The 20,219-nt window shown below is 39.5% G+C and overlaps 1 protein-coding gene across 2 annotated transcripts; it reads left to right on the forward strand.

Annotated features, from left to right (window-relative positions):
- Positions 1 to 2,140: 2,140 nt before the first annotated feature.
- PLK4 (polo like kinase 4) lies at positions 2,141 to 19,228 on the forward strand. Of its 2 annotated transcripts, none has more exons than XM_057428469.1 (16): positions 2,141 to 2,323; positions 3,141 to 3,236; positions 3,975 to 4,070; positions 4,545 to 4,659; positions 6,373 to 7,402; positions 9,418 to 9,518; positions 10,986 to 11,362; positions 12,097 to 12,201; positions 12,588 to 12,690; positions 13,494 to 13,643; positions 14,551 to 14,681; positions 15,410 to 15,501; positions 15,861 to 16,002; positions 17,665 to 17,805; positions 18,243 to 18,349; positions 19,076 to 19,228. In XM_057428469.1, exons 1-16 carry the CDS (start codon positions 2,294 to 2,296, stop codon positions 19,173 to 19,175), a joined length of 2,916 nt encoding a protein of 971 aa, XP_057284452.1. In that variant the 5' UTR covers positions 2,141 to 2,293; the 3' UTR covers positions 19,176 to 19,228. The 2 variants fall into 2 exon arrangements, with proteins under 2 accessions (XP_057284452.1, XP_057284461.1); XM_057428478.1 differs by having other exon boundaries at positions 15,861 to 15,999.
- The last annotated feature ends 991 nt before the right edge of the window (positions 19,229 to 20,219 follow it).

A 20,219-nucleotide genomic window follows, 5' to 3' on the forward strand; every position in this document is an offset into this window, starting at 1 on the left:
GACTTTGCTAATTCTTTAATCAAACTGTAACCTAGCAAGAATGTTAACTTTGTCTGCACAAATAAAGATGTGTAATGAACAGAGAGGGACATGCTATTACACTTACAAGAAGCGAGCATGTTGCTATCCAGTTACGTATATATATATATATCAGAAAAGCAAAGGCCAGAAAAACAAGGTGGTCGTTGGAAGGATGATGCTACAGACAGTAAAGGATATGCCTCTTAAAGGTAATCATAAAAAGCTGACAAAACTTGCTTCTTGAAGGGATGCTGATTCATGACGAAGAATTAAGATCAATGCAAGCAGAAGAATGCTGACCTGGTCCCTTAATATAAAAGATTATCTCAGAAAGAGTCCTTACTGCTAAATGTTTTGTCGTACAAGATCATTACAGTACCAAGTGCCCCTTTTCAAATCCCAGATCGTGGAAAAAAGTACACTTCATTAACTCCTGTTAACAGCAAAAAGAGGAATTCTCTTCTGTTTTGGAAATTTATGTCTGCACGGAGCGTTTACTCCTTTGCCTGGTGTGCTGACAGCTCCCCCTTCTGTTTCAAACCTACTTTTAACCATCTTTCAGAGCATACACTTCCTTCCGTTAGGAAGCTGGTGTATCTGCTATCTATATTATGTCCCGTGCCCCTTAATATATGCAGGTCAAAAATACTATGCCCACATTAGAGAAATACAACCTGACTGCAAACCATAATCCACTCTCAGAAGCACTGTTTCTTCTATTAAAAGCCCTTTCAATAACAGCACTTTAGTAGCGTTTCAATGCAAGAAATACTTCCTTTTTGCCTTAATTAACATTCATACTTAAGCTTCAATTAAAAACCACCTATATTTCACACTAAACAGTATAGAAAGAATCTGAGACGTAGGGATTAGACACAAATAATCACCATTCTCAGCTCAATGCTCCCTAGTGCACTTGGCAATAAAATTTGTTACTGTCTTGCACTGTGTTTATGTTGAAACTGTGCTGCTATTCCGGTATGCCACTTAGTTTGGCATTAATGCCCCAGAATCAGAGCACCCTTCTTGCGGTTTCTCAAGCAGAAAAGTGAATTAAATCGGGGCTTTTTAGTTGTTCAGCATACGCTCTAGTAGTCTGCTATACACAATACCAGCACCAGCTGAGAAAACCTCATTGACCTAAGGTTTTTCAAGTATCTGGGGGGGAGGGGGGGAGGAAATACAGCAACGTACCTTAAAAAAAAAAAAAAATAAATTAGGAATTGAGGATTTGAATCTTCAGCTTGATCCTCTTCTTTTATTGGAATGACCACTCGGAAGAGGAGGACTGGGGACAAACCCCAATGGCCAGCTCTTCCTCTCAGCTAGCTCTGAGCAGGTTTCCTGTGCTGCTGCAGGTTCCTCAGGGTGCCAGGTGGTTGAAGCTGCTGCTGCCCCTGAGAACCCCGGAGAAGATAGGCACTCACCCCAGATCACACCATCTTGTACCAAAGCCCATCGCTGTTTCTAGTGCATACACTTGAGACACCCTGCATCTCCATTACTAGGCACTGCATCAGAAGAGGCAACGCGGAAAAACTGCTCTTGATGCTTTATAGATAAGGCAATGAGCTGAAGGAAAGCACTCAAAACCTTTGTTGGAGCTCATGCCAGTATTTAGCCCAGATATTTCAAAACCACCAAGGAACAACAAAACTTCCCTGCTGATTGCAAAAGAGACTCCCACAGACAGCACTAATTATTTGAAGAGCCCATGTTCATTTACATCACCAGTAACTGGCCCTGCCAGATCGCTTCAGACAACTCTCCAGGCCACAGCTCTTCCACCAAGATGCTCAAGGGAGCAGGGCAAAGCCCAGTGTTGTTATTTCACCAGCAGCGCGGAGGCTCTCCCTGCTCTGAGGAGGGATAACCAGACACAGGCAGAGCAATCGTAACCAGGTATTCGCTGACGCCCAGGCCCTAATGACACACCGAAGGACGACCCTCACTCACTCGCCATGCCCCCGCCAGAGCACAACCCCAACCGCGCATGCGTCTTAACGGCTGCCAGGGAAATGTGCACGCAGCGCTCCGCACATGCGCGGTAGCGTGTGACGCGATTGCGTCAGACGTAGCCTCGACCTGGGGCGGGGGGGGTGGTAACGGCGCGGTTTTTCAAAATGGAGGTGCTGGGGGCAGATAGCGGCCGCGGGGCCCAGGACCGAGCCGGTCTGGGTCGGGCCGAACGGCCGAGGGTGCCGTAATGGGTAGCCGCGGCCGGAGCCCCGAGGAGAACTGGTAGCGGGACCCAGGGAGAGCGGCCGGCGCCATGGCGACCTGCATCGGCGAGAAAATCGAGGTGCGGAGCGCAGTCCCCCCCGCAGCTCACGGCCGCACCGCCATTTGCCGGGAGCGCGGGGCCGGTGGCGGGGAGAGGCCGGGCGGCGGCTACGGTCCTCTGCCGGCCGGTTGGTCTGTGGGAGGTGGTGGCAAGACGTCGAGCGCGGCTCCTCCCTGGCCCACCGCGCCCTCGCCGCCTGTCCCCTGGCTGTGGCGGGGCGGACCGAGGTGCCTCCCGGGCTGGGCCGCTGGCCGAGCAGGTGTGGAGACTCAGCCAGCCCGCCCCCTGCCCTGGGGCTGTGGAGCCGTGTTCCCCTAGCCCCGCGGAGGGGGGGGGGGGGGGTGGCCTGGGCGGAGCGCCCGGGGTGGTGACACCCGTTTGGAGAGCGGCAGCTTCGCCGGCGCGCGTTTTGCGCGGTGATTTCGGCCCCCGTGGTGCTTTGTGTTCTCTGTGCCAGTGTTTGCGGGGCGTGCGGAGGTCACTCCCCACCCGCCGCTATAGGAGCGGGAAACCCAGGCGGGTGTTTCTCGGCCCCCGGGAGCGGCGGGAGATGCGGCGGGAAGTTGTCCGTGCCGCCCTAGGTAGCGCGTAGTGCCAGAGCCAGTGCAGGCTGGCCGCCGTGCGGGGTGGAGGATGCGGCGCGGTGTGCAACACGGCCCCGCCGCGGCCCGCCGCCCTTTCCCGGAGAGCTCCGTCCAGGTAGCCCTGGGGCGGCTGAGGGACTGCCCCAGCATCGGAGGTGTGGGCTCTCCCCAATTTTTGTGGAGAGTTCTGCGTGGGAGGGGAGGCAGGCTTCAAAGCTGGGTCTGACGGGCATGGTTTGTTCGTGCTGCAGGATTTCAAGGTGGGGAACCTCCTGGGGAAGGGCTCCTTCGCAGGGGTCTACAGAGCAGTATCCCTGAAAACCGGTCTGGAAGTGGCAATCAAAATGGTAAGGCAGCTAGCCAAGGGAATCTCTTGTTTTCCAAGAGACTGAACAAGGTCGAGGTTACATGATTGGCCATTCATGCCTAGGTTCCTTGTTTGTATGTAACTATTTAGATTAGGATTTGATCCTGAAAGATGCAGTACAACCAAATAGATTGTGTTGATAATTAACATAAATGCTTACAGTGCTATTAAAAGAGCTTAAGCTCAAATATTCAATGCTGGTTGACCAGCCAGCACTATAGTTCTTACTAAGAAATTTGTGACCACAAAAACTTCATTCAGAAGCTATGTGCCTAAAGAAATCCTGGAAAAAATGCCTTGAAAATTTTCCCTTATTGCTAGGACAGACTTTGAGAAGGGAGCTTGTACATTGCAGGTGTTTTGCCAGATTTACTTACAATCTATAATACTTAAGTTTAACCACCTTTTAACTTTAATTATATGTATCATATCTGCCTGTCAAAATCAGAATCAGGTTTCTCTGCATAAGTACCTCATGAAAGTTCTTAATTAGTATTGAAAATGCTAACACTTGTCTACTTTCAGAAAGTTGTGTTTTCTCCATTTACGATACTTGTTTATGAAAAGCATATATGAGGTTAAACTATGTGAAAATTTGTTTATATTTAGAAGTTTTCAGGCACATGTGCATTGAACATGAAAAATGTCAAGTTTGCTTGAAACTGATGTTCCTGTATCAGTGTTGCAGTGCTTGAAAAATATTGTGATCCATTTGCAGATAGATAAAAAAGCCATGCACAAAGTTGGAATGGTACAGAGGGTTCAGAATGAGGTGAAAATACACTGTCAGCTAAAGCATCCATCTATACTTGAGGTAAGAATCATGTTCTTGTAGAAAAGAGTATATGTGACTCGCTGGATAGTCAATAAAGTACATTTAAATGTTTCATTGTTTTATTAAGTTGGGGCTGTTCAGCCTGGACAAGAGAAGGCTGTGTGGAGACCTCATAGTAGCCTTCCAGTACCTGAAGGGGACCTATAAGGATACTGGGGAGGGACTCTTCATTAGGGACTGTAGTGATAGGACAAGGGGTAATGGGTTAAAACTTAGGGGAAATTTAGATTGGATGTAAGGAGGAAGTTCTTTACTGTAAGGGTGGTGAGGCACTGGAATGGGTTGCCCAAGGAAGTTGTGAATGCTCCATCCCTGGCGGTGTTGAAGGCCAGGTTGGATGAGGCTTGGGTGACATGGTTTAGTGTGAGGTGTCCCTGCTCATGGCAGGGGGTTAGAACTTGATGATCCTAAGGTCCTTTCCAAGTCTAACTATTCTATGGTTCTATGTTCTAGCTTTATAACTATTTTGAAGATAGCAACTACGTGTACTTGATACTTGAGATGTGTCACAATGGTGAAATGAGCAGATACATAAAGAACAGAAAGAAACCCTTTTCCGAAGACGAAGGTAAGATTATTTTTTTTTTCTTCTTCTATGTAGCTCTCAATGCATTAACTTTTTGGCTTATTCAGTATTTAATTCTAGTGAAGGAATATTTAAAACTGCCATCACTGAACCTCCTATAGCTTAAAATTTTGTGATATGTGATAATCTAGAGATTAAGTGCTATTAACGCATACATTCACTTGAATTTCTTCTTTTGGTTTTGTTTGTGCCATTTTACAGTAGCTTGGGCTATTCGGGGTTTAAAAAGAGACAGTGATTTTAGAAGGTGGAAGTACGTAGAAGGTAGAGCTTGCTTTAGTACATTCAGTGAAGTTGAAGTGTAGGTCAAGACAGGGAAGTTCCACAGAGGAATACTGGCAACTTCACATCCACAGATCTGTTCCCTTTGAGCTGTACCTCTTCACCTCAGCATTACTGTGTTGCATGTCACCAGTTAGCAAACCTTCCAGATTAGTTTGCTTGATGTGGTATTGGAAGTATTTACTGTGTTCAAGCTGCGTGTGGAAATGAAAGATAATGCACTTAACTGTGTTGCGAATGGCTAAGTTAGCAAGGAGATATCCAGTTTAACACTCCATCTAGAATTTTTGAAGGACTAGTAGCTGGGGAAAAATTCTGCTATAGTTTTACGTACGTTTCTGATGGAAAGCACTGAAATATCTATCTTTCATTGAGAGCTCGCTGTCAGAGTAACGCTGAAACTTTGTGGCTATGTTATTCTTTCAAATAGTGCTTTGAGAATAAAGTCTTGCAAATAAGAAATCATTTCACTTATGAATTTACTCACGTTTCATTTTCTTACAGTTGACAAAGGATTTCAGTTAGAACACAAGACCACTGAAAGCCTAACCACAATAGTTAAAATGAACAGGAAGAACCCCAGCAAAGCAAGCTGCAGTGTATAGTGTTTAAGGGTACAGCCAAACAAGCTGTTCTGGTTACAGCTGATCTAGACTCGGTGGTTATTGCCTCTACTGCTTCTAGACTTGCCATAAAGCCTCTTCGTTTGAGGAGAGGTTTCTACTGACATTTGTTAGGCACCTGTCTTTGCCCACTGCTAAGAGAAGAAAGAGGGTTGTAAATAGGTTTGCTCTAGAAAGAATGATTCTTAAAATTGCTGTAACTGCTACATCATAAATAAATGATAGTGTTTTAGCCTGGATGAGGTTTTGCTATTCTTGCTGTAAGCTGTAACTCTTGAATATTCCCTGATTTTCTAATATAATTGAATGTAAAGGCTATCCCAATATCGTGAATTTAGAACTTTTGAGAATTTTTAATACTATAAGCCTTGCCAGTCTGCTAATGATAAAACAAATATCATCCAAATTGTCTTCTATATTTTTTAATATTTTTGCACATAGTGAAGGTGCTTGCTTTTGTGTATTTTCTGTTTCTGAAAATGAGGAACTACTTAACGTTTTTAGTTCTTAAGAACCTAATTTTAAAAAGTTTAGGCCAACTGAAAATATTTCCAGTCCTGTTTACGTTATTCTGTTAGCAATGAAACAAATATGATTACTGCATTAAAGAACATGTTTTAATGAACTTAAAGTCATGTTATGTTGCTTAAAGCAAAAACCAAATTCTATTCTCGTTAGCGTGATGTTTGAACATCCTTATAAGCAAGACCAATAGCAGACTTCAGAAAGTTACTTTCACTGCTTTGATTTCACTTACATGACTAAAACATCTGGCTTTGTGTTTTGACAGCCCGACACTTCTTGCATCAAATTATCACGGGTATGCTCTATCTTCATTCTCATGGAATACTGCACCGGGACCTCACCCTTTCTAATATCTTACTCACCAGTAATATGAATGTCAAGATTGCAGATTTTGGACTAGCAACTCAGCTGAAAATGCCTCATGAAAAGCATTACACCATGTGTGGAACTCCAAATTACATTTCTCCAGAGATAGCCACAAGGAGTCCCCATGGACTTGAATCTGATGTGTGGTCTTTGGGCTGTATGTTTTACACTCTTCTTATTGGAAAGCCACCTTTTGACACTGACACAGTCAAGAACACTCTGAATAAAGTAGTACTAGCAGATTATGAAATGCCAGTCTTCTTATCAAGAGAAGCACAAGACCTTATACATAGGTTACTTCGCAAAAACCCAGCCGATCGTTTGAGTCTTTCCTCAGTGTTGGATCATCCCTTTATGTCTAGGTGTAGCTCTGCACGGAGTAAAGATTTGGGAACTTCGGAAGATTCCATGGACAGTGGAAATGCTACCATCTCTACAACTTTCACAGGCTCTTCCAGCATCAGCACCAGTGGTTGCTTGAAGGAAAAGAAGAAGCTGTTAGTTGGACAGCCACTCCCAAATAAAATTACTTTTTTTCCTAAAACCAAGAATTCCGGTAGTAATTCTTCAGTAGATGGAAGTGGTTCTTTTCATCAGTGGGGAATTCAGGGAAAAGAAATTGGCATAACTGGCAGGGGAAGAACCGTGCAACTTGAAGAGAGACCACATTCGCGCTACCTCCGAAGAGCCCACTCTTCAGATAGGTCTGGCACATCCCATAGTCAGACTCAAGGCATATCGAATATTGTTGAGAGATGTCACTCTTTGGAACTGCTTTCTAAGCCTAAAGTAGGAACAAGAGAAAATACAGAATGCTTTTCACCTGCAAACAGCTATACTGATATAGGAGAAATATTTCAGGAGAAGATTTCCAGTAATTCTGGTTCTTTTGAAGGACAACTATCTCCGCCTGTAAAAGATGAACCACAGTAAGAATCAGTTTTTATTAAATTTATAGCTGCCTTATCTATTAAATGCATGATTTTTCTTCTGTAAGCTGTAGTAAGCCCCCAAAGTCCTTACGCGTATAGATAAAGTATACCACATAAGAGAGAGCATAGTTGATGCTGTTGCAGGTTTACCTCTGCACTGTCCCTATCTGAAAGTTCATAGATACAGCACAACAGCTAGCTAAATCATTGCTTTTATTTATCCAGGTTATACTCTATTATTATTTCTATGTGCAGCAAGTTGAGTATTTCTTTTCCCACAGTAATTGTATTAGCCTTGTTAATTCTTCTTTACAGAAGAGACCTAGACTAGGGTAGAAGGCATTTAGAGTGTTACTACCAATGTTTTTCTTTCTGCTCTGTTTGCTTTTAGGGGTTGCTTTTTTTGGTTGGTTAGCTGTTTTTTTTTTTTCCTGTAAAGGTTAGACAAGGTAAAGGACAAACCCAAATTAAGTACAAGATTAAGTGACAGGTTATAAAACTGGTGTACTAGAAAGTTATCTTGGAGTATTATTTTTCTATCTGACCCTTGGTTGTGTCTTCAATTGTAGTTTCTGTGTAAAAACCTGACTACTTGCTGTATGCTGATGGACTTGCCCAGCTGATAAAAACTGATTCAGGTGTCAAACCTGCAAATGATGCTGGGATGCTTCTTGTGTTGTTGGAGGCCTCATCTTTGCCTCAAGGGCAACAAGAGCCTTTCTTTATGATAATTCAGTTGATGTTTGTTGTGGTTTTTTTCCATCAACAGACAATGCTTTCTGGTTTTTCAATACACGGACCATTGCATATCTTAGTTCTTGCATTTCTCTTCACATTAAGAAGTGGTAACTTCATGTGATGGTTTCATGTGTCTTTCTTTTTGCAAATCAGTTCAGGGGAAAAGCAGATGAGCATTTTTCCTTGTAGAAAAAGTAAATGGAAGAAGAAGTTTTTCTTGACTATTCGTGTTTGACATAAAGCTTTGTTCAGCAAGCTCAGTGGACATGTGCATTCTTTCTAGTTTGAGAAATGTTTGATGAATCAAGAAATGATTTAAGCAAATGTTAACATAGTGCTCACTTGTATTCTCCATGACTCTTAATAGAGGCATGCTGAATGTAAATGTGGCAGAATATTAATATAAGTATGGGGATTAACTAAATGGTAACTACTTTTTTATATGATTGATTATATGAAAGCCTCTTGCATCTATAGTTGACTTGAATGACAATCTTAAATGGAAGGTTTTAAGACCTAAATTATATGCTTACATGTGGGAGGGGCTGGGGAAGAACTGAGTCCTTAGTGAAGTAATGATCATTGCGAGAAGAAAGAACAGACAAGGACAGGCTATGGGGATAGAAAAACTCACAGGAGTTTAGTGTGAATTTACAAGAGGTCTGCAGTAACTGGTTTTGTGTGTATTCTTTATTCCTCAATATGTGGATTACAGTTTGAGTTTACCTGTCACTATCTATGTGTCATGGTCTAAAAAGCTGCTAAAAAAAGAAAGCCCTTTGCAATTTTTGGGGTTTATTATATTTTACATAAACTCAAATTATTTTAGGTGATAAGGTTGCCTATGTATTTCAACTGCATATTTGTTAATGCTGAATGAGATCCACAGGGCATCATCCCTGTGGCTAGGCTGTGGATTAAGAACCAGATACAGGAACAGCCACGGCTGGCAGCATTATCAATGGCTCTTTCTGTTCATATGTGTCAATTCTAAGAGTCTACTAGTTAGTGCTAGAAGGCTTAAATTTGTCCTAAAAATTAGTAAAAACTTTAATTCCATTTGGTTTTTTTGCTTGGTTTGTTTTTTTTAATGCTTTACCTAGTGAACATTTCCCATGAAAAAAGAATATGTCCTTTGCTGTCTAGAGCTGCAAAATGCCACCTCTGTCTCTCAAATATTCTTAGAGTCTTTTGGTTTCTGCAGCTGTAACACTAGCTTTTGTTGTGCAAGTGCCTTTGCAATCTTGTTTACATGTGTAACTTTTATTTTGCAGCTCAAATTATCTCTGCCCAATGAAGCCCCAGGTTGGTTTGTTAGAGCAGAAGTCCCATGCTGAAACAATGCAGCAGTGGCTTGGAAGCATGCAAACAAATGGTGTGTTACTAATCAGTTGTGTATTTTTGCAGTCAAAAGTTGTATTATATTGTTGGAGATTTCCCAAATGAAAAGGACAGGAGACCCTAAACTGACTTGTCACTGAACAAAAAAATTGACACAGATGTTGAAAGAGGCATAATGATTTCCAGGATCACTAATCTGTAGAATCATAACTAAGCAAGAAATATCCCATTGAAAGCATTGCTCTGTTTTCTCTTTTTGTCTAAGCTGTCGCAAATGTGTTTCCTGAGACGGGAAGTTGGAAGGTTTTGTAGCTAGGTGTTCCTCTTAAGCTGTTGTCTTGGTATAAAGAATTGTATGTAGCTGCCTTCATAAGAGTGAAGATATTGTACATTGAATTTGTATACTTAGCTTCCTAAAGTAAGGTCATTCTCTTTTAGTATTTTAGAAAAAGGAGGGATTAAAAAGTAGGGGAAGAGGGGGAAAAAAAAAAATCTTAAACAAATTCTGGAACTTGCCATAATTAGTCAGTTGTGACCTGAAGTGTGTAAGTAAATACATAACAAAAGATTGTCAGGTGACTCAAAAGCACTGTTAATTTAGTTGTACAAATATGCCTTAAAAGAAAATGGGACTTCAGTGAATGAGAAAGATAATGAGGCTGCAGAAGGAGAGGTGGAGGAAAACACAAAAGACACAGAAGGGAAGGTGTTCTTTGTTATGCATCATGTTACATCATGTACAAATAATGTAATTTAATCATAAAACTAAATCACAAATCCATTCTGAACTTTTTTGTTTTAATATTACTGGACTCCTTCCCTTCTGTCTAGAGGGAATTGGAATAATATGACATATGGTCTGAATAATCCTATTTGGGTTTTTTGGTCCCTTCTCAACTGTTCTGCCACATGGCAGGAGGAGTGAGGAGAAAGTTGATGAAGGGCTTAAATATCAAAACTAGGGAAGCAATTGTAGGAAGTTTAAATATAAAACCAGGGTTTTGTCTTTTAACAAGTGACTGGAAATAAAACAAGGGGTTTGGAGCATTCATTTAACATCTTGGTTGCTAAAATCTCTGATGCTAACACACTAGTTAGATAAGCTGGAACTTAATGGTACTAGTGGTTATCTGAGCGCCAAGTAAACTGTTCCAACCAATTAAACATTCGTGCAAACTAATTCTTGTTTAAGTATCTATTTGAATTCAGTATGTTGTTTATGAATTATTTTGCAAAATGAGTGGATCTATATTAAGACTGAAGGCACTCTTAACTGAAATCTAGTAACAGTTTATTTCAAGTAGCACTGGAATTTTGTTAGCACTGGTATTGAACCATACTAAATTCATAGCCTAATGATATGGCCTAAGGACTAAAGAAATCCCATTCTCCACTTGAGCCTTCTAAGATGATACTTTGAAAAGCCTTTAAAAACACAATACCAGTTTTTTCTTCTGACTGTGACTCTTTGAATCTACAATGCACTTTATGATGCTTTCAGTTCCACTGAGACCACCTGCAGACCTAATGGGAAATAGTAACGCACATGGAGGTTTTCGGTATCATCTGGATGTGCAGCAAGATGCATCAAAAAATGCATGGAACACCTTAAAAGATATAAGGAATCACAATGCATCTGGTGACTGTCCACATTCTTTAAACCAGAGAAACCCAAAGAAATACAACCCTGGAGTTCTCTGTAAATCTGAGAAAATCCAGCCATCGTCTTCTACATGTGCCCTTTGGTCAGCTTCAGAAGAAAACCAAACGTGGGGCAAAGAACCACCAGCACATCAGAAACCTACACTGCGAAGTATAGTGTCACCTCTCAATGCTCATAGGCTTAAACCCATCAGGCAAAAAACAAAAAATGCAGTGGTATGTATCAGTTCTTAAATGGGAAACAACTTCACTATTAAATACGATGTGATTATCTCTTAAAAATCACTTGGTAAATTAAAAGCATTTTTCTCAGAAAACTTAATGTAATTTTAAATTACATTATAGATTAGTAAAATGCAGTTTAGTTTTTGCATGTGGAATATTTGTGGTCAGTTCCTGCAATGACATGGTGTTGCTTTTAGCTTACAAGCAAAGAAACTGTAAAGTAGACATAACAAATACTAAGTGCATATATACTTCCTACAGTTCTAGAACTTTACTGCTTAGCTGTACAGCTGCATTTAAGATTTTAACTACATCAAACACTTTAACAGATTAGATGAATAACCAGATTAGGAGTGAAAACAGTCTTGTTCTCAAGTGAAAATGTAAATCTTTCCTGTAGTGCTGCCTTTTCCCATTGGGTAGGAAAGGAAAACCAATTCTTTTAATCCTTACTGATTGCATAAATTTTTTGGTTAGTTCATTGCCTTTTGTTCCATTTCTTATAGTATCACTTATCCTGTCATTTTTCCCTCCCCCCCCCCCAATGTGTTCTTTTAAAGAACATGATAGATCTGACCTGTCTGTGTTTGATTTGTCATTCAGGAAGCCCCACCCCCACTGACCAGGCTTATAACCTTCAGTCATGTTGAAGTGCTCTGTTTTAATCGCACTAACAGCAAAAGTAATGGTTGTGTTGTTTAACTTGTATATTTAATATATTTTAGGTGAGCATTCTAGATACTGGGGAAGTGTGTATGGAGTTTCTAAAAGAACACCATTCACAAGAATTTGTGAAAGAAGTTCTCAGAATATCTTGTGATGGAAACATAGTGAGTACTCTTTCAAGTTCTTCAGTGTTGTATAAAGGCCTTGGAGTAGTCTGTTCTTTCATAGGTTTTTTATTTTCGTTTAAGTGATAATTTGCTTGGAGATGCAGTGTTTACATATGTACAGATGTAAGCTCCTTTTCCCCCTCATAGTGCAGCTACACAAATGCAGGTATCAAGCAATTACTAACAAGCAGAATTGGACTTGACTTTTGCAATAGGTGAAGTATTGTTGAGAAACAGCTGCTGTTATATAATTACTTAGAGAAATAGAGCAGTCATGGTAAATTACGGTAATTAATTAAACTAGGACTTAATTCCTTAGCCCTTAACAGTAGGGAGTGCTGTTGTAAATTGCAACTGTAAACACATTTTTACCCCTTTTGTAGGTTGCAGTTTATCATCCAAATGAAGGAAGAGGCTTCCTTCTTGATGGCAGACCTCCTGCTCCTCCGGAAGGCATCTCTATGTATAATTTTGACAACTTGCCAGGTAACCTGAAAGTTATTTAAAAAATATGATGATGAATGTGATGTTTAAATAAATCTTGTTTGAGACTTTTTAGCTTTTAGCCACTGCTTTTCAGATAATTGTGAAGATAAAACTTTCAGAATAAGGGTCAAGCTACAGTTTAACTGGGAATTACATTCTGAAACTTCACAAGGGAGGATTTTAATTTATTTTGTGTGGAAGTTAAAAGGAGTCACCCCTTTACAATGTAGTGTACTAAAATTAAATCTTTCCTACTCTTATTCATATTGGAAGCTGCTTAAATAAGAGTGGAAGAAATATTATCAAGTCATTTTAAAATCAGCAATTTTATATTGTGCTTCTTAATATCCATAACTTGGGGGAGGAAAAGGAAGAATATATATTTGAAAGCGTTGACAGAGTATTTAATGTAGACAGATGAAGAACAAATATAAGCTGACAATATTAAGTTCTTGAGGCAAGCAGATTTCTCTGCTAACTAGAGATCAAAGCCAGGTTTTACCTAAAGCTAGGAAGCCAACTGGACTACAGTATCTAGTTAAATGGTATGTGCAGCACTATACTGTTATTCAGGTTCTGAACTGTGTTAATTAAAGCTATTCATGTGAAGCTATTTAATATGCATACTTTTCTAAAAGTTGGTGAAAATAAGCCTGTTTCTTTGAACATACTTCCATGAGGTACTTAAATACTTGATAGACAAAGGTTGTGAGTAATGCATATTTTCAATTAATACTTTTCAAGCTGGTGCACAGGGAGAAGTCTGACTTCTATCAAAAAGTTTAAAAATTTTTCTTTTTCAGAAAAGTACTGGAAAAAATACCAGTATGCAGCCAAGTTTGTGCAGTTGGTAAGAACAAAAACCCCCAAAGTTACTTTCTACACAAGATATGCCAAGTGCATGTTGATGGAAAATTCACCCACTGCAGATGTTGAAATTTGTTTTTATGATGGTATGTATTAATTTTTGTAATTATGCAAATAGTTATAGCATGTTATTAAAGCTGCACTAAAATATTCCTGAACACTAAAAATAAACAATTTGGGTTGAAGAAGACTCTATTTTGCCACTCTGCCTTCTTTTTAGCATCTGCAGATGACTTTTATTATTCCTTAGTTCCTCACTGATGTCTTCTCCAGGGAATAAGTGTTGCAAAAGTGTCATTTAAATTACACCTTGGTTTTATTAATGAGCTCTTCTTTGCATCTTCATTTGGTAGATAACCTGTTAGTGAAAGATGGGTCCCTACTCCCAAGCTTTCAATGTTAATGAGGTATAGTGTTACAAAGAACACTTGCTGGAGAAAGCAGTTGGCTGCCTTTTCCAACTCTGCCCTTTATAAACTTGACTGCACTGACAGTTGTTTTCTCACTATAGACTGCTATCAACTAGTTTCATTTGCCACATGCTTAGATAAACCCCAACAGGATTTATGACAAAAAAAATACCAGCTCTGTGATTCAGTGTAGAACTGTTATTGAAAGAATGGGTATCTCTTTTAAAACCATACTAAGATACAATAGAGCCTACTCTAACCAATTATTAGAGATGTTGGATTTGTCTCAGATTAGCGTTTAGAAGGGTAGCTCTTAAAATACGTAGTAAATGCATTATTCTGCCCATTTAAGTGGTGATCTTTGGCCATAGAGGACATTCCATTAACATCCCAGTCCCAATTTAAGTGGCTATTTATTTCTGCTAGATATAAAGCTTATGAAGGAGTGGTTTTATTCTTGCAGTAAGCAACTCTGTGAGATACACTTTAGTAGAGTAGAATGTAATGGCCAAAATATGTACTTTATAGATGCTGGTATCTTATAAATTCACAGTCTAAGCTTTTACCTGTTGTTTTTCCACAGGAGCAAAGATACATAAGACAGCTGGTGTAACTCGTGTGATTGAAAAATCGGGGAAATCCTTCACTTTGAAAGGAGAAAGCGAAGCAGGTTTGAAGAAGGAAATACAAGTTTATATGGATCATGCAAATGAGGTAAATTGTTTCATATAGGCCTTTTCCAATACAAAGCAACTTTCTGAGAATTCAGTTTCTCTTTCACAAATGTGCTTCTGATGCTGCTTTTCATAGTTTTCATTACACTAATAAGCAGGGATGACAAAGAGCAAATATCTATGTGGAGTAATGGTAACAATGCCTCGTTATGAAGACTTGGAGGAGAGTCTTACTAGTGTGTAAAGCAGGTTTGTCTGTTTGGAGAAATGATTTGAGCAGAACAGATGAAGCTGCCTTATACAAGCTTAAAAACAAACCGCTCCAAAAAAAAAAACCCCAAACACAAAAACCCACCCAGTGTCTGTCTAGCCTTCCTGCTGTGCTTTCCATCTCTTGTTTTATGGTGCCCAATTAGAAGTCAGAAGAGTAATTTTTCTGTTGATGAACTTGGGAAACAGTAAAAATATAGTACAAATTTCCTGTTTGGTCCTCCTGATGTTCTGTTACTTCCTGGACTAGAATTTGGGGGTCATCTAGTCCTGCTAAAAGGGGAGGACGCAATTATTAAGAGCATAATTCCAGATATGCTGAAGTTATGAAGAAGTCTTGCTGTAGTATAGTTTTTTGAGTTGCCTCCATCATACATGAGTGCAGCTATTGAAAAAAACTTGTGTTCCTTGTGTAGGCTCACCTGCCTTTATTAAACATGTATGAAATAGTTACTCAGTTCTCAGTTAAAATCTTTAACAAGCCCCTTCTAATTCCAGGGACATCGTATATGCCTTGCCCTGGAATCTGCTGTTTTGGAAGAAGAAAAAAGGAGTGCAAGTGTTCCATTTTTTCCAATAATTGTTGGAAGGTAGTATCTTTCACTTGGAATATTCAAATGCATAAGTATTTTCTACTAAGCAGCCTAATGTTTGCAGAAGCCAGAGTTGCTTAACAGAGGCTTATAGCCACTAGCAAGATAAATATTAACTTGAAAGCATGTATGAACACCTTATATTGGACCTGCAAAGCCTCCTTTGATACTAGGACAACATACACTTGTAGACTAAAACAGGGCAAGAATTAGCATGTGTAGAAAGAATTGTGCAGACCAGTGCTGTCAAGTGCTTTCCACGGTCCGTGGTAAACTGAAGGAAAAGCTACATCTCCTCACCTGTTTTAGTCCCTTTTGTACAGACCCTTTCCCAATTTTTCTCATTATTTTTCCAGAAAACCTGGCAATACTGAATCACCACAGGCTGTAGCACCTCCACTGCTGGACAATATCAACTGTGTAAAAGAAGCTGTGGCACTGGCTGGAAATACAGCTGCTGGTTCTACTCCAGTTCAATCTCCAAACTGTACTCCTTCTGTAAGTACACAAGAATATACAGTAGTGGACACTACTCTCCAGTAGGAATTCAAATATTGCTAGTTTATTTGAACTAACGGAATTATGTTTGCATGGGTTGTAAGATTTTATTAGCCATTTGTGAGCATATTGACTAGAAATGTTAATGTTGATTTCAGCTAACTTTTGATAGCTGGATTCAGAGTCATCTGAAAAGATCAAAGTCTTCCAAAACTTTACCACAAATTCTTCATGAGAACATAGTTCGAAAATTGTTCCGTGTTACATAGTGCATCTTCAGTTTATTTTGGACAGCACTAACGTGCCCTCAGGCCTGTATATCACATGGTAGTCACAAAGGATATTAGCACTTGAGGCAGCTGTTCGGAAATAATTAAGTGTTAGCACATATAAAAAAACGTGTAAATGAACTACATTTATATGTACGGCCAACAAGGCTTTGTGTGTAATTTCATTTAGCTGGTTTAAAAGACCCACCAAGATTCAGTTTCTGCATCACAGCCCTGATGCAACTTCCCTAGCTGGACTGAATTATGTTGGGGTCTCGGCACACTGAGTTTTTATCATCCTACCTTTGCTGAATTTATGTGGCTGTGCATTTCTGTTCTTTTTATTGTGTAGCACATGTCCTCAGTGCAGAATCTGCTGGTTTTTGCTTGGCTGAAATGAAGCAGGCAACTAAAATGCCTGCGGGTTTCAGTACTAGTATAGATTCTTACACTGATTTAAGGTTACCCATCACCAGAGTTCCAATTCAAGGGTTCAGCATTAAAACTCATTCTTTGTTTGTCATATAGACTTCCACTGTTTGCTTTCTCTTCTAAAATGTCTATTTCTAAGCAAAATATCACAATGGCTGGTTGCCTTTCCACCTTACTCTTGAATCTTTGTCAGTTTCTTGATACTTGAACTAGGTCTCTGTATCCTGTGGTACAGCTTGTTGTTTCTTTCAGGTTCCTGTAATTATCTGGATCCTGATCTCTTTCCTGACCAAGCTCTCCTATCTCAGAGGCATCCCCTGACTTGCATCTTGTCACTGAACCCTGACTCTTAAATACTAATAAGCACACCACCTCATCTGTCTCCTCTCTGACTATGGGAGGAGGTACCGTAGTAGTAGAACTTCTAAGGAAGCAGATGTGTTCCTCCTAGGCATTAGTGGTGGTGGTGTCTTGAAGTCCTTAATACATCACTGTTGCTCTGTAAACCTAGAACAGCCTTTGCATGTGCTATAAAACTCTTGGATTTATGTTTCATACTCTAATTTCCAATTAATAGCAATGTCTATATGTCTGTAAAATATTGTGGTCATCTGAGTGAGGGCTACTGTGCTATTGATCTGTTATATGCTGAACACTTGCTGCAGATAGACAGTGTTTTGTGATAAATAAGGAAAAAAAAATGGGGCATAAGTAGAAAACGTCTGCTTAGGGAGGGTAATCCCTTGGAGTACAGGGAAGTGGTAGGAAGATCTGTTGTAATACTGAGTCTTATGAAGCCCTGTGGGGTTTTTGTAATGTAATGCTGGTAACTGAAGCATACAGGCTAAATATTTCTGTATATATAGAAAGATTAAAACGGGTGGTAGTTGACCACTTTAGTTCGTGTGTAATCAGTTGATTGATACCAAGGCTGCTAATACTACGTATTTCTGGGTTTTAGGTGGTGTCATTTGAAAAGCCTATGTTCCTGACTAATACTGTGGAAACTACATGCTCCTCTGTTCATCAAACAGAATGCAGCCCAAATACAGCCCAACTTTTAAAATCTGTCTTTGTGAAAAACGTTGGTTGGGCTTCTCAGGTGAGGAATACTCATAAAGGAGGGGAATCTGTTCTTTTCCTATTAAACTTGAGATACATATTTTTAAGTCATTAACTTTAAACTTGATCTGGGAGGGATGCACTCATACGTGCTCTGGTACAGTTTAAATCTGAAAACGGGTATGTGGCAGAACTGTTCCTAATACAGATCTTGGATAAATACCATGCTGAACTAGGTAAGTAGAAGAAACCAAAATAATACTGAAGTATTTCAGTTACCACAGTTTTTCTGTGGTAGTTATTGCCTATTTCAGGAAGTCTGATTCTTGAGACTGTGCGAGACTGCATACTCCAAAGTAGTATACACGCAATCTTTAAAAGACTGACCACGAGACTTTAAGTCACTTCAATTATTAGAAAAATTCTAGGTATGTAGTCTTTTATGTCCTCAAATCATGATGCAATTTCTCTCATTAGCTGACCAGTGGAGCAGTATGGGTTCAGTTTAACGATGGATCCCAACTAGTAGCCCAAGCAGGTGTTTCTTCCATCACTTACACATCTCCAGATGGCCAGACAACGAGGTAAGTCTATTACAGCTATAAAAATAGTTGCTGTCAGTTTAAGGTGGTTAGACACAAGATATACTTCAACTTTATAGCTGCTATTCATTTTGGTTTGGAAATATTAGAACTTAGCTTTTCAATCACTTCTCAGTTGATTAGCTTATATAAGCTTAATAAAGAGAAAAAACTATAGTTTTGACTGAGCTCTGAATAAATAAACAAAAACAAAATAAAACCCAGCTGCAAATGCATTTACTTGATCTCCAGAGTATAGCCACTGTTCATGTACAGTATTTAAAGGCAGGAGAGGGAGAAAAGCAAGGTTTTAATATTTGTTGTTGTTTTAAGATACTGCCAGATTAGGGAGACAAGATGTTGACACTGATGCAAGGCAAAGCTTTACCTGAGCACTATGGAGAGTGGGCACTTCCCATATGAATACAGCCACTGAGTAACACGTTTCCTCTGTGCAAAGCTGGAGACAGTAGGATACAGTCTGTTCAGATATTAGTGCAGCTTAAACATTGTTTAGATATTTTCTTGATCTGAAACACTTTTCAGAATACATACAGGGAAAGGGAGCCTAGAATTCAGCCTTCAAGCTCCTATTAATGTGTCTTGATATGCTTAAAATCTCCTTGATTTAGTGTCTTGTCTTTTTACAGGCAAGTATCAAAATAAGCTGTCCAGATACAAATTATTTCAAGCATCTAATTCTTTTCTGTGCTTTATTTGCCTTTCTAGGTATGGAGAAAATGATAAGTTGCCAGAATACATCAAAGAGAAGCTGCACTGTCTGTCTTCTATTCTTGTGATGTTTACCAATCCAGCTGGTCCCCACTGATTAAAGCAATGCAGGTGTCTGGACAAAAGAGCTTAATAAACTCACTCACTGACTTTCAAGTGATGTGACTGTTCTTACTCAGCTTACACAGAAATTCTTCCAAAAGCTGGTAAAAAAAGGAAAAAGAAAAAATAGGAAGGGCAGAGTTGCTCTGTTTACGTGTAGCCAATTGCTTGTGAAGTTTCATACAAACTTTTTTTCCCCTCAAAATGATGGATAAACCTGCTCAAGCAAAACTTTGAGCAGCTTAGTTCTAGACAGCACCAACTTCTTGGAAATAATCTGAATCTGTTGGATTTTTTTTTTTTTTTTTCTTCCCCACTGCTTACTGAGTGCCAGCAATCAAGGAAAATGCATCTGTGCTGTTGAAGTGTTTGTATGTGTAAATAACTTATTTTTTACGTCTTGCAAGTAATATATGTAAATATGTATATGTTTTATACCTGGTTTTAGATCTTTTTGTAGCAGCAGCTTTAACTTTCCTGCACAAGCATTTTATATATAAAAAAAAATAAATGCAGTGGCAATTGTCCAGATCTGTTTCATGTTCGTGTGTGGTTTAGTGAAAGCCCTTTCCTCTAGGTATTAAGCTACATTTATAACAGGAGCTGCTCTGGTATCTTAGAGCAGTATGTGGCTGGAGTTTAGGATTGCTTGAAGCTTGGGAAGACATGGTGTAAAACTGTTGAATGATGTTAATTCTAACTTGCTGAACTGACAAAATGCACTAGGGTTTGTGTATTTGATATTTTTACCTCTGGTCTATATATGAATAAAACCAGAATCACATTTGATAGGAAAACAAACTACATATAATATAGTAACTAATTCAGTTTGTTACTTTATAGGAATTTTATTAACTTTAGACACTTTTACCTTGTCTTAGACATTATTAGCATTAACAGTAGCACCTTTTAAACATTTTGCTTGACTTTATTACAAGTCTTTGATAAAGCAAGTACTGTCTGTAGCTCTTATGCACACTTTAAGGTTTTTTGCATGTACCTGTAGATACAAACATTGTAAATGCACATAAATGCGGCT

Source organism: Pezoporus wallicus, unplaced genomic scaffold, assembly GCF_028554395.1.
Source record: "Pezoporus wallicus isolate ANWC-B61680 ecotype Strahan unplaced genomic scaffold, APGP_CSIRO_Pwel_v1 scaffold_3294, whole genome shotgun sequence".
Taxonomy (NCBI): domain Eukaryota; kingdom Metazoa; phylum Chordata; class Aves; order Psittaciformes; family Psittacidae; genus Pezoporus; species Pezoporus wallicus.